General features: G+C 38.4%; 1 protein-coding gene across 2 annotated transcripts; it reads right to left on the bottom strand.

Moving 5' to 3' along the window:
• Positions 1 to 308: 308 nt before the first annotated feature.
• frs2b (fibroblast growth factor receptor substrate 2b) lies at positions 309 to 11535 on the bottom strand. 2 transcript variants are annotated; one of them, XM_052544499.1, is made up of 7 exons: positions 11191 to 11535; positions 9222 to 9323; positions 8432 to 8520; positions 8143 to 8329; positions 5063 to 5221; positions 2163 to 2332; positions 309 to 1763 (listed from the first exon to the last, which is right to left on the bottom strand). In XM_052544499.1, the coding sequence occupies exons 2-7, from the start codon at positions 9250 to 9252 to the stop codon at positions 786 to 788; spliced, it is 1614 nt and encodes a 537-aa protein (XP_052400459.1). In that variant the 5' UTR covers positions 9253 to 9323; positions 11191 to 11535; the 3' UTR covers positions 309 to 785. The 2 variants fall into 2 exon arrangements, with proteins under 2 accessions (XP_052400459.1, XP_052400460.1); XM_052544500.1 differs by having other exon boundaries at positions 11428 to 11499.
• Between the last annotated feature and the right edge of the window lie 2253 nt (positions 11536 to 13788).

Below are 13788 nucleotides of genomic sequence, written 5' to 3'. Positions count from 1 at the left end.
CAATCTCTCACACTCAATAAGGCTGAAGATGCCTTTGTCATCTGTCATAATCACAGAAACATTTAGATCTTTTCTGTCAGTGTAAAAATAGATGAAATCAGACAACTTTTGATTAACAGAACTTCTCATATAACACACATGTAGTGTTTTCCATTTCTGTGGATAACTGTTATAGGATCTCCGTCTGATGACACTAGAGACACATCGGACAAAAGATGGAAATGCAATCCAGTTCCATGTTTATAGCAAGTGCTAAGGGGTCATAGTGTATGTATCATGGTGCACATTTTTAGAACTGAAAACCTCAATGAAACAAAATAGACTTTTATTGTGCCACGTATTGAAATCTATTATATGTAGCCAAAAATTCAAAATGTAGTGTGTGAAGATATCTTTAGGTACAGGTTTTAAAACAACTTAGTCAATTGATAAAGGGTAAATAAAGGCAAAAAACTAATAAACGTGATCAGTAATACTGATTTGTACCGTATGGAATGGACCTGTGGAATGATGTCCAATCTTGTTATTAACATAATAAACAAAAATAAACAGGCACTGAAAAACGAGTGTAAGAAAAGTAGTAGTATATTACCATAGGAATAAAATGAAGGTATATGACGAGTTCCTCTGTTAATCTTCTCAAGCCAACATGAGACAGAGCGACACTCTTTATCTACATGAAACAAGTGTTACAAACAAAAAAACCTCTGTGATATTAAGTCCACCTGCCTTTGGAATGAATTTGTAAAGTTTTAGGAGTGCCTTCAGGCAGCACCAGTGACAGGTCACATGGGTAGGTCAACACTGTTATGGCGGGTTTTCCTGGAGGTACCATCGTAACGGGGCAGTGCTTTCTGCAGGCTTGACATGGCAGCCGTGCGCTCCACGTCAATGACCGCGTACAGCTCTGTCCTGCGGGTGGGTGTCTGGGGAAGCGGTGACGTGGGCGTCTTTGGGGTCTGAGGGTTGCTAGAGTTCTCGGTCTCTGTCTCCACTTCAATGTAGTTCAGTCTGTGAGACTCAAAACAGGGGCGGCGGAAATCAAAGTTAAAGAAGGTTGGTGCGGCGCGGTCCCGCCAGCGGGCCGACTCCACCTTGTTAGCGCTGATTGGGGCGGTCACGTTCTCTGTGTTGATGTAGTAGTGAGTGGGGTCAGGGCTGTACTGCCGATGGTTGTGGAAACCATTGATGGGCTGTGACTGAAGGGCCACAACCTCTTCCCCGTCCTCGTCTTCGGAGCCGCCCTTCGGGTGCTCTCGCAGAGGAGGTAGGGCAGGGAGGTTCTCGTAGTCCAGCAAAGCCGTTCTTCGCTGGGCTGAGTTGTTGACGTTGGCATCAGGAGTGAGAGGGGGCGGCCGGGCCCGGCGCCGGGAGAGTGCTGAGAGCGAACCGTTCAAGTTCTCTGGAATGACTGAGACTCCAGGAGAGGTTTCCTCGGATCTACTGCTGTCAATCGCATCTGTTCCACTAATGTTTTTAGGGTGTGAAATAACACTTCCATTTGAGTTCTGGGCTGAGTTACTTGCCCCGCCCTCTGCACCAGACAAATTTGCCTCTCTCTGCCTCTGTCTCTGCACGGGAGTTGGCCCCAACACGAAGCGAGCACCTTCAGGCTCCAGCTGCACTCGAGGGCCAGGATCAGGGGCCTCTTGAGGGGCCTCTTCCTCTCCATCCACTAATGAGACATTCAGTTCTGCAGGTACCTCTAAAACATTTGGGCTGTGCTGCTCCAGCAGACCAGAGGTGTTCACATATGTGTGACCCTGAGGAGACACAATACATGCTTTAGTGACTAATTCACTTAAGTGGTGACATGCCATATATTTAGGGATGCTCCTACACAGAATTTCAGGAACAATAACCAACTGCCTGTAGTTTCCGGCTTTCACACTAACAGTTTAATCAGAAACGGAAACATGAAAATGGAGTAGCATACCACATATCACAGAAGTTTTTTTTAACTATGGTAGGAGAGGGTCTGAGTTTTCTGCACTGGAACTGTGAGATTCATGTGTATGTGAGAGATGCACAAGGATTCAGGACTTGAGTCTGATACGCTTGAGCGGGTGCTAGGAACATTTGTACTCTTCAGAAATGTGTGAAAACCACCTTAATCACCATCAATGTGAATGGGATTTGAAACTGATTACATTTTCACGTACCCTCACAGCCTCTTCCGCAGCTAGGAGAGGGTGCGTGGACTCCTCGCCCAATGATGGAAGGCACGTGCTCCCGACTGACGGATGCCGACTAGAGGGGTGAGAGGACGCATCCCCCAATGAGGGATACCGTAAGCTGCCATTTGGTAAAGTAGGGAGGAGGTTTCCAGGAGCTAAAACAAAGAAAAAAAGATTTTCATTACTGTCTTACAAAGATTATGCATTTAAATAACTATAAATGAATGAAAATGCCAAAAAATATCATAGCATACTTCATTTTGATTTTTTTTTTTTCAATTTACACAATTTCGCATGTTGCGGTAATAACTAGATTTGTACATTTACACTGTTTACTGGAAGATCTTAAAAACAGGCTTCATTCACTTTAAAATAAATAAAATGTACTGCTTTATATTTTTGGGAGTGGGAAATATTATCTACAGATGTTTCATGAGATGCTAGATACCTAGTAAGTTACAGAAAAGTTCAGCTAAAATAAAATCTGGCCAGTCGCGACATTCCGAGGTATGTTAACCCTCGATAACAACCAGTAAAAACTAGTGCCTGACGGTTTTTCGGGGCCGATACCAATATTAGGTAGTTCAAAAAAAGTTTCAAAAAAATTTCACTTCGGTACATTTATTCACGTATTTGTGCTACTGTCTTCACACACAGATTTAACTTTCTAGAGAAGTGTGACATAATATAGGGGAGCACGGGGCAAAGCAATGCATGGCTGGTTTTCACGCACATGTATTTTACCATAGTAATATATAAATTCTGTCTTAAGAAGATTTTTCATCTCAGTTTTTATTATTCATTTAAAATGAGACAAATCTGCTATTAATTGAATCTCCAATGTGCTATAATACGACATTAGCAATGTAATTTATACAATTTACCTTAATTTTAATGAGAAACAACGAGACACAGGTGAATAAAGACTGACAGTAAATATCTAATGTTAAGAAATTATCATTTCAAGACATGTAAAGCTTTTTTATTCATTTATGTGGGCCGTCCCAAGCATGAATGCAATACGTTCATGGTCAAACTCCAAAATAATAATTTTTAACTAATAAAAAAACGGCAATATTTTAACAAAAAATATTTTATTTTACAAAATATTTTAGTTTGTCTTGTATATTTTTTTCTTTCGATCAGATAAGATTTTAAGCTGTCATATGGTAAGTTACAAAGTGCCCCTCAGATGTCACAATGTACTCCACCTATGGAGCATGCTGTCACTGACCAGTCAAAGAAAAACCTATACACTGTAATTATGAAACAAAGTGACATAACCCAGGGGCTATCATCGAGGGAGTGGTCTCATTTTAAAGAAGAAGTTGCTCGTCGAAGATGCATTATATCCGTGACGGCAGCAATAATATCAAATAATTAAATCATAATTTTAAACTTCTAAAGTACACTTTAACGGAACAGGAGAAGATGCCATTCTTTCCATCTCCACAATGACTTGTACCACGGCGGATCAACATTGTTTTTCACGGACAACTACTGTTGTATAATCCTATTTAGTATAATAAATGGTAAGACATTTGTTATTTACTTTTTTTTATTTTATATAATATGTAACATAAAAATATATTAAAGTGCACATAAACACACAAATACGTACGGAGGGAGGGATTTTAGGAGACCAATCACAGCACTCGTGGTCCACATAGAATTAACGCGCCGTTAGATTTTTGGAGAAGTGCACATCGGGCTATGGTTTATGATGTGCGTCTTTGCGTAGGCTACGCCGTAGGTTCAATGCAGAAGTATAAATCAGCCTTTAAGCTTTAAAGCGCTTCATCTAGGTCTCCAGTAGCTAACAATGAAGCAAACCAAGTAATTACACCATTTCAAGCATTTTATCTGCATTATATGTTAAAAATGTTTATATTAACAGCATATCGGCACCATATTTCTCGATACCGATATATCTGCAACCGGTTCATATCTTCCGATAATATTGCCAAAATGATATATTGGATGGGCTGGTATTGATTCATACAAACGCAACTGCTGCCATATTGCAACTATTTTGTACACTGTAATGGATTATAAGAATTAACTAACAAACTGGTAAGATTTTAAAATATTTTTGTCTTAAATCAATATATTTTATCACCTTAATTATGCGGTGAAATGTGTAATAAGTGGTTTGACTGCACTGTTCCCCGTAAAGGTGCTGTAGGGAACTTTTGTAAAAAAAATATTTTTTACATATTTGTTAAACCTGTCATTATGTCCTGACAGTAGAATATGAGTGAAAAAATCAAGCTCCTCTGGCTCCTCCCAGTGGTCCTATTGCCATTTGCAGAAATACATCGCTCCCGGTAAAAAACAACCAATCAGAGCTGCGGTCCGTAACTTTGTTTGTGTTCAAAATGTAGAAAAATGTATATAATAAGTGAGTACACCATGAATCCATTTTCCAAATCGTGTTTTTGGCTTGTCCTGAATCACTAGGGTGCACCTATAATAAGTGTTTATATTCGGACTATTTTAGATTGCTTCGGGGGTACCGCTGCGGAGTAACCCAGTACCTTTGTGATTCTTCATAGACATAAACAGAGAGAAGTAGTTCCGGCTACGATGTTCTTCCGCAAGACGCAAGCAGTTCTGTTTATTAACCGCTAATATCGTCAAAAGTTCCCTACCGAAGCATACATCAGGCCGGTTGTTATCTCTGAATAACTTACTTCAGGTTGATACAAGACCCCTAGTAGGGGGGTTTTGTATGTAGGGGCCCTGATCATCCTGTCGGGGGTTATTCTGCGATAACAACCGGCTGAATGTACATTATCCCTTACTTATTTGGTGGAGCGCAACTTACTCACAGGTTTCTGTTCACAGTTTTTATCAAAGCTTGATGTAATGAAGTGCAGACATACTGGTTGGTGTGTGCGGTGTGAGGGGAAGGTCTGGTTCAGCTTGTGCGAGAGTGGGCTCAAACACAGGCTCCTCTACTACGCTGATGCTGTTATTATGCATGATGTCTTGCAGCATGTTGAAGATCTCCTCGGCACGTGAACACTTGAAGGCAAATATCCCTGTAGAACGTCAACACAAACGGTTAATAAAAACATTTGTTGCTCTACTCTAACAAAAGTGGACGCGTCGCTAACTATTGTAAACGGTGCCAAATAATAATAAATATATTACTATTGTTATATATATTTGTGTTTGTGTGTGTGTTACACACAGGTGCTGTTCATAGAATTAGAATATCATCAAAAAATGTATTTCACTAATTCCATTCAAAAAGCAAAACTTGTATATTATATTAATTCATTACACACAGACTGATATATTTCAAATGTTTTTTTTTTCTTTTAATTTTGATGATTATAACTGACAACTAAGGAAAATCCCAAATTCAGTACCTCAGAAAATTAGAATATAGTGAAAAGGTTCAATATTGAAGACACCTGGTGCCACAGTCTAATCAGTTCATTAACTCAAAACACATGCAATGGTCTTTAAAGGGGGGGGGGGGGGTGAAATGCTATTTCATGCATACTGAGTTTTTTACACTGTTAAAGAGTTGGATTCCCATGCTAAACATGGCAAAAGTTTCAAAAATTAAGTTGTACGTTTGAAGGAGTATTTTTGTTCCCATTTCGAAGATGCCTGTTTTACAAACAAGGCCCAGTTTGACGACGGATTTGCATATCGTTTATTTCTTAAGGATGATGCAATCCCAAAGAAAAAGGGTCACGATCGTGTGTTGGAACCACAGGCGGTGAGTAAAACTGCTTAAAATATCTCTGCCTCCTTGTTAGTGCGTCCGCCTCCCATGCCGGAGACCCGGGTTCAAGCCCCGCTCGGAGCGAGTCGTTGCTGCTGCTGCTCTCGTTCAGTTTCAGCCTAGGGATCTGATTCTGGATCATAAATATACGCTGAATCTGACTGTTAGCCATGGTTTGTTTGGGATGATGGTTTTTTCCTCACGGTAATGTCACAACTTCCAAATGCTCTCAATGCAAAAGCCTACTGGCGCTCATGATTCTTTAGCTCCGCCCACACGTCAAGCCCCCAGCCGGTCGTGTTTTTCTGGGAAAAATCGGTACAGAATATCTTTCTCTTATGAATATAATAAAACTAAAGACTTTTTGGAGTTATGAAGGATGCAGTACTACTCTATAGGTACTCAAGATATAACAGGATATTGAGTGAAAATGAGCATTTCACCCCCCCCCCTTTAAATGGTCTGTCAGTCTAGTTCTGTAGGCTACACAATCATGGGGCAGACTGCTGACTTGACAGTTGTCCAAAAGATGACCATTGACACCTTGCACAAGGAGGGCAAGACACAAAAGGTCATTGCAAAGGAGGCTGGCTGTTCACAGAACTGTGTCCAAGCACATTAATAGAGAGGAGAAGGGAAGGAAAAGATGTGGTAGAAGAAAAGTATACAAGCAATAGGGATAACCACACCCTGGAGAAGATTATGAAACAAAACCCATTCAAAAATATGGGGGAGATTCACAAAGAGTGGACTGCAGCTGGAGCCAGTGCTTCAAGAACCACTACACACAGACGTATGCAAGACTTGGGTTTCAGCTTCGCATTCCTTGTGTCAAGCCACTCTTGAACAACAGACAGCGTCAGAATAATCTAAAGACAAGAAGGACTGGACTGCTGCGGAGTGGTCCAAAGTTATGTTCTCTAATAAAAGTAAATTTAGCATTTCCTTTAAAAGTCAGGGTCCCAGAGTCTGGAGGAAGAGAGGAGAGGCACACAATCCACGTTGCTTGAGCTCCAGTGTAAAGTTTCCACAGTCAGTGATGGTTTGTGGGGCCATGTCATCTGCTGGTGTTGGTCCACTGTGTTTTCTGAGGTCCAAGGTCAAAGCAGCTGTATACCAGGAAGATTTAGAGCACTTCATGCTTCCTGCTGCTGACCAACTTAATGGAGATGCAGTTTAATTTTCCAACAGGACTTGGCACCTGCACACAGTGCCAAAACTACCAGTACCTTGGTTTAAGAACCATGGTATCTCTGTTCTTAATTATCCAGCAAACTCCTGCAAAACCTGACCTTAACCCCATAGAAAATCTATGGGGTATTGTGAAGAGGAAGATGTGATATGCCAGACTGGACAATGCAGAAGAGCTGAAGGCCACTATCAGAGCAACCTGGGCTCTCATAACACCTGAGCAGTGCCACAGACTGATCGACTCCATGCCACGCAGCATTGCTGCAGTAATTCAGACAAAAGGAGCCCCAACTAAGTATTGAGTGCTGTACATGCTCATACTTTACATGTTCATGCTTTTCAGTTGGCCAAGATTTCTAAAAATCCTTTCTTTGTAATATTCTAATTTTCTGAGCTACTGAGTTTGGGATTTTCCTTAGTTGTCAGTTATAATCAGTAAAATGAAAAGAAATAGACTGATATATTTTCAACTCATATATTTATTGAATGGAATTAGTGAAATAAATATTTTGATTATATTCTAACTATATGACCAGCACCTGTGTGTGTGTATGTATAATATATATATATATACATACATATATACATATTATATATATAATTAGAACAATAAAAAACAAGATTCTAGTTAATACACCCAATGATGAAAAAACAAAAACACAACACAAAACATGTAACATAAATCTGATTCTTATGAGGGAAGCAAATGTTTGCTAATCCTGAAAGGCGCTGTAGTGTTGAAGCTAACTGTTTGGAGCACATCAAGCCAGACTTACCTGTTAAAGCATGCAAAATCTCTCGACCTCATCCTTTTGAAAGCATGGGTTCAAATGTTAACAGTTGTACATTAATAACTGTTCAAAGAGCTTATGATCAGACCTTATTTGGGAATCCTTCAATCTGATGAATTTCTGACTGTAAATGTCAGTACCAATCATTCCCAAATCTTACAAAATGCATTTCTTATAAACTTGCAATTATGCACATTCAAGTATGATCTGTGAGTGTATGGGATGGAGACGTAAGCTTTACCTTGACCTGTCTGGCAGCGACGGCCACTCTCAAACGAGAAGAGATTTGAATCGTAGCCATAGCGTCGCAGGCACAGGTAAGGCCACCTGACAGCATCACATTTCCGCGTGCGCAGGACCAGCTCATCCTCCATCAGCTCCATGATACCTGCTCCCAGCTCGTTTCCATCATCATCCACATTCACCACCTGAACACATCAAAACCAATCCAAACCTAGCTCAAACCAAATAAAGACCACCCGCCACAAACAAGATCACAATCTTATACATGCATGCAGAAAAATAGCGACCTTAAATTTACTCTGGTGATTGTCAGGGATCGATTCTTTATCTGGACAGCTAAAACAGCTTCCCATGGCTTCTTCAGACCATTTGATACCTAGAGAACAAAGACAAAATTCAACATGCATTTTCATCCCAGAAAGCATTTGACAGCATAGTCTCAATTAATATGATCTCATTATGTTTTTATACGGTTGTACCACATTCTGTTCTACAGCTTAACTAACCATGCCATGAGATGAAAAGGCTAAATTATGTTTATTTTAAGAGACTCTTAAGAGATAGTGTCAAGAGGGTCTCTATGCACTCTCTTATTTAGAGGTCCTCATTTTCTATTTTGAAAACATGTACTTGATACTTTGAAATACTTATGGACAATAAATTTCAAGTAACTGGTATGTATGGAGCCTTCTTATTTTTACATATACATCTAGCAAAAATAGTTTCAATCATAATAAAGCACTTTAAAAGGTAGTTACTGTATTGTGAAAATGTAATTCCTGTTGCAACCCTAGTGCTCCATTAGACCAGTCAGTAATGTTGCATCACACAAGAATGGGCAACCAAGTTAATACCAATGCTTTATCTGTTATAGCTTGTTTGATATTACTTATTATGTTACGTAAGAATAGCAATGGGTGTTAGCACTGAAATCTGAAAGTGGAGATTTGATCCTAAAAAGAAATGTCTAAAACACAAGGCCAAAAAAAGGCAGAAAATGGGTAACTTGTGATGGTTTTCAATGTAAAATGCAATGCAATATATGACGCCTTTAAAAAGTGAAATGACATTTCTTACCCAGATCCAGCCACCAGGGTTCCTGGTTCATTCCCCAGCCCAAAGCAATCAGTCATTCTCTACATGCAGAAATGGCTCACAGGTGTGATAGCTGAAGCAATCCTATAATGTTGGAAAAAACAAACAAATAAGAAACTTTTTATATGTATAGCACTGGTTTCTGTGCCAAATGCAGTTGTTGGGTTTCTTGGTCAGTGTGTTGGTGTTTGTTGGAGCAGTGTGATGTTTTCCAACATTTTAAATCAAACTGCTCCCAACTATCAGCTAAAAAATGATGGAATTCGATTTGGCACGCTTTAAAACATGGCCCCCTAAAACACATTACCTGATCATCAACACATACTACGTCTAACCAGCATCTCCATAATAGAAGAAATTTTGAAGGAAATAAATGAGAAGTGGTGCTTCAGAGGACATGATGCCTGTACATGATACCTACAACTACATTTACATTTAGTCATTTAGCAGATGCTTTTATCCAAATGACTCACAAATGAGGACAATGGAAGCAATCAACACAACATGTCTCAGTTAGCTTAACGCAGTAAAAGAAGAAAACAATAGAAAAAGAATAGAGCAAGTTAGTGTTAGAGGCCTTTTTTGCAAAAGAAATACAAATGTCCGACTGTACATGATGTCTACAAACATCCCTCATCCCAAGGAAGAGGTGAGTAATCTTAATGGTTCGGAAAAGGAAACATTTCTGGAATATTTTCATGAAAGCAATCCTGCTCTCACACTCATGCATTCCATGGTGACAACCGATTAAGAAAATATAATTATAGGAAAATATAAATATTTTAACAGCCTTTGAAATCATCTCAAACTTCTATAAACTGTGGAAAACATGGCACTGACATTTCGATTACTGCCTTGTTCTCACAGATTACTCTTCACAATTGTAATGCTTTATATTTTTGAGTGAACAGACATAAATACTGTCATTATTTTTGAAAGATTAAAAAATAAATGGTAGAAACTGGTGCTACATTTTAACACAGTCAGACCACATTGTATCATGAAAAATAAAATGGCATTGCCTATTTATCAGTCAATAGACTTGTCCACACCACCCATATAGAAAAGGAAAACGTTTTTTATGTATAGTATGATTGCATTCCTGTAACTAGCATGCAATGTCACAGTCATGGTTGTGAATTCCAGTCAGATCATGAACTAATTGAATGTATAACCAGAAAGCAATGTAAGTCACTTTGGATAACCAAATGCATAAATTGGTATTTCTGTCAGTTTAATATGGTTTTGAATGAATTTACATTCCACTTTCAAGAAAAGTTTTCATTTAATGACTCATTTGGTATAAATAACATTAAATATTAAGTGCCAACACATTAATCATTATTTAAAAACAAACGTTTTTAAGCATTAAAACGTTTTTAATATTTAATTTATCAAGTTTTGGGGAGTCACACCAAATTACATTTTGCATCCTGAACTTTTTTTTTCTTGCCTTGTCATAAAAATCTAGTTATCAGATATTTTATTGACCCTGGCTGACACACATGAATGAGGGATCACAGGGGTCCTGTGGATGACATTTTCCTGTTTGTGTTTTGAATGTTGGTTGCAACACCTTTACTTCTACTAGGCGGACACATATTTTAATAATAATAATAACAGTGGAAAAGTATACTGTATACCTAACCCGAGTTAGTTTCAGGTGTGTACATTTAACTCAACACGACATAATCTAAACATTTCTCTAATGACAACTCACCGTGAAAACAGAACAGAACAAATACGAATTATTATTACCCAATCACATCATAATTAACCCCCAAAAAAGTAACAAATAAAGTTTGTGCTGGCACTTCTTTGTTGTTGTTTATTTCACACAGCTGTTTAACTCTTAAATTCAAATGGATTAGCGTAACCCAGCTAACATAACGTTGATAGGATTAGCTGGATAAACATACCCTGTTAAGTAGATGAGGGAAAAAATACTTACGACAAGCTTTTAATCAGTCAGGATATGTATTTTTTCATCGCTTAATATTCCACATATTACCAAACGTTTATATTTTAACTTTCTGAAAAGTAAGAATCATTAACTTAGCTAAACTAGCACAGGTCCGCCCGAGCGCCAAAATAATCTAACCTCTTTCACTTAGTAATCAAACATTAACTACATAAAGCACGTTAATCTGACCGCCGTAGCGCACTAAAGTGTAAAATAAAAACTCACATTAAACAGTAAATTCGGAGTTAAGGCTATTTGCTAATTTATTATGTTGCTATCTAGGGCCGCTGCAAACCAGTGTGGGCTAGCATTAGCATTTGGCTTGGGGAACCTGAGTGCGCATGCGCGTGTGTAAGTATTTTACGTGGGTTACGTTCTGCGAGTGCTGGGGCTGCGCAGATTGGGTGGTCCGAAGTGACCCAGAAACTACAGTTGCAGCACGTAACAAAATTCTAAAGAGAAATCATTGACATCAGGTCCCGGTTTTTCGTAAGGTTTAATCTGGATAAAATTGATCCGGATTTAGTAATCCTTTTTTGCGATCCGTGATCACGTAATCCAGTTTACTTTTGGAGCCAGTTTTTTAAAGCAACATCGGATTGGATCAATCTGATCCGGATAGGAACTTTTTAGGATCACCAAATCTGGATAACCAGTGCTGGATAACGAGTGCTCAAACAGGATAGGAAATCACAATGTAGAACTATAGATATGTAAAGAGCAACATGTAGAATAGCCAATGAGGGGTCAATATAAGTTTATTTTTATTTGAAACGAAAACCCAGACATTTAAAAAAAAACTAAAAACAAGAAAAACCCCACCCCATGCTCTTCCAGCAGTCCGCTCATCTGAGACCTACAACACAAACACTGTACATTGAGGATATTTATAACGAGTATCAAGTATAGATGTATTGAATTAAACACATTTTTTGATTGTGATGAATATATAGCTATATCAATTAGTGACAGAATAAAATTTATTGTTTTTGGTCAATTTTGACAGCTGTTTGAGGGGATTATTTTATGAGGCAAAACTCTTTCTACTTTGCTGTAGCCCTATACTGAAAGGCTGAAAACGTTAAAGCTTACATAATCACTGTAGCCTGACGGATGAACAAATAAAATTAAAACCTTATGAGTAAATAGGATATCTTGTAAGATACTGCATGATCCAAATATAGTATTATTTGATAAATTTTTAAAGTTTTCATTACATTTTGGCCATGAAATCCACGCTGAATCCACCCTTCTGGGCCCGGTTTTTCAAAAGTAATCAAGTAGGATTTTGGATAATGGATTGGATCAAATCTTAAAAATGTGTTTTTCAAAAGAAAAAACGGGTTACATAATCGGATTAGATCACGTAATCCAATCTTGGTTTTGATCCGGATCAAACCTTTAGTTTTTTTTTTTTTTATAACTCTTTTGTAGGATTTGTACTAAATACACATATATTGTATTTTTTTATTATAGCTCTACTGTTATTTATACACAATACAAAAATAAGTGATAAATACCTTGATATTTCTTTGTTTTCTTTTTTCAGATCCAACTATTCCTCTCCTTCTCCCAGGCATATTTTTTCTCTATCCGATTCTTTGTCTTGTTCTGCATCCACAAAACCAATTCAAAGAGGTCTTTTTTACTCTGTTGTTGTAATGGAAAGAGCATCAACACCTGACTCCTCCAACTGAGACTGGAATCAGCTATTAATGAATATTTTAGTGAAATATTTACAAAATTGTTACAATATTTTATATTAACAAATATTCATCTGGCTAGAGGAAATGTGAATCCATGCCCTAATAATGAAGGGTGCAACATGACTGCACTGTTCAGGTTATCGTTAAAAGAACCTGACACAGATGAAACGAGAGTGTTCTGACTATATTGAATTGCTGAATGATCTACGATTCTGTGCCTGTTTGTTTAAACATATTATAGGACAGCATCTTATTAAAAATAAGTATAAGCTCCTTTTTTTCATTGTTATAAATATGACATATATTGCATCAGAATAATAATAATGCAAGAATGAATGCAAGAATGAACTCCGCTTTTAGTCTAAATTATATAGTACGCTGTCTTCTTCTGTTCCCTCTGCTGTGATCAGGGAGATGGCTGTGGAAGTCACGTTTCTGAGACTCAACCCTAGGAGGAAAGTCCTTGGCCAGACTCTCTGTACTGGATGGAGTGGTGCAGTCTGCGGAGTCAGTCAGCCTATTTCTGCTGCTGTTGGGAGGCTGTCCGTAAGGGGGCATGGGCTCCATCCTAGGCTTGACAACACCTCTGAACTAATCAAGCTAGATCACAAACATCAGGCTTTTGCTCATAAAACAGAGGGGGAGGAATTCAAAACTGACATCATATCAATAGAAGTGTGGTACAGGGTGCAATGGGCAAACTCTGCCCACACAGGATGTTTTATTGGTGATTAGATTTACAGATAAACCTAATCCAACTGGCCATTCAACAAAGGGTGAAAACCAGAAAACAGGGGGTGTTGGGAAGATTATATTATCCATCAAACTGTGGTAAATTGATGTTTGGTCACAAGACAATGTCTTCACTTCTCAATTGCCT

The sequence above is a fragment of the Carassius gibelio genome, chromosome A25 (assembly GCF_023724105.1).
Source record: "Carassius gibelio isolate Cgi1373 ecotype wild population from Czech Republic chromosome A25, carGib1.2-hapl.c, whole genome shotgun sequence".
NCBI classification, from domain to species: Eukaryota; Metazoa; Chordata; class Actinopteri; order Cypriniformes; family Cyprinidae; genus Carassius; species Carassius gibelio.
This window is presented reverse-complemented; position numbering and strand designations above follow the sequence as displayed.

Bases quoted from the DNA above. Each gene is read 5' to 3' on its own strand.
- frs2b (XM_052544499.1), bottom strand. From the start codon at position 9,252: ATGAACCAGGAACCCTGGTGGCTGGATCTGG. The intron at 8,330-8,431 runs GTCGCTATTTTT...TGATGTGTTCAG, and splicing joins ATCACCAGAGTAAATTTAAG to GTGGTGAATGTGGATGATGA. The intron at 5,222-8,142 runs GTAAAGCTTACG...GACGTTCTACAG, and splicing joins TCGCTGCCAGACAGGTCAAG to GGATATTTGCCTTCAAGTGT.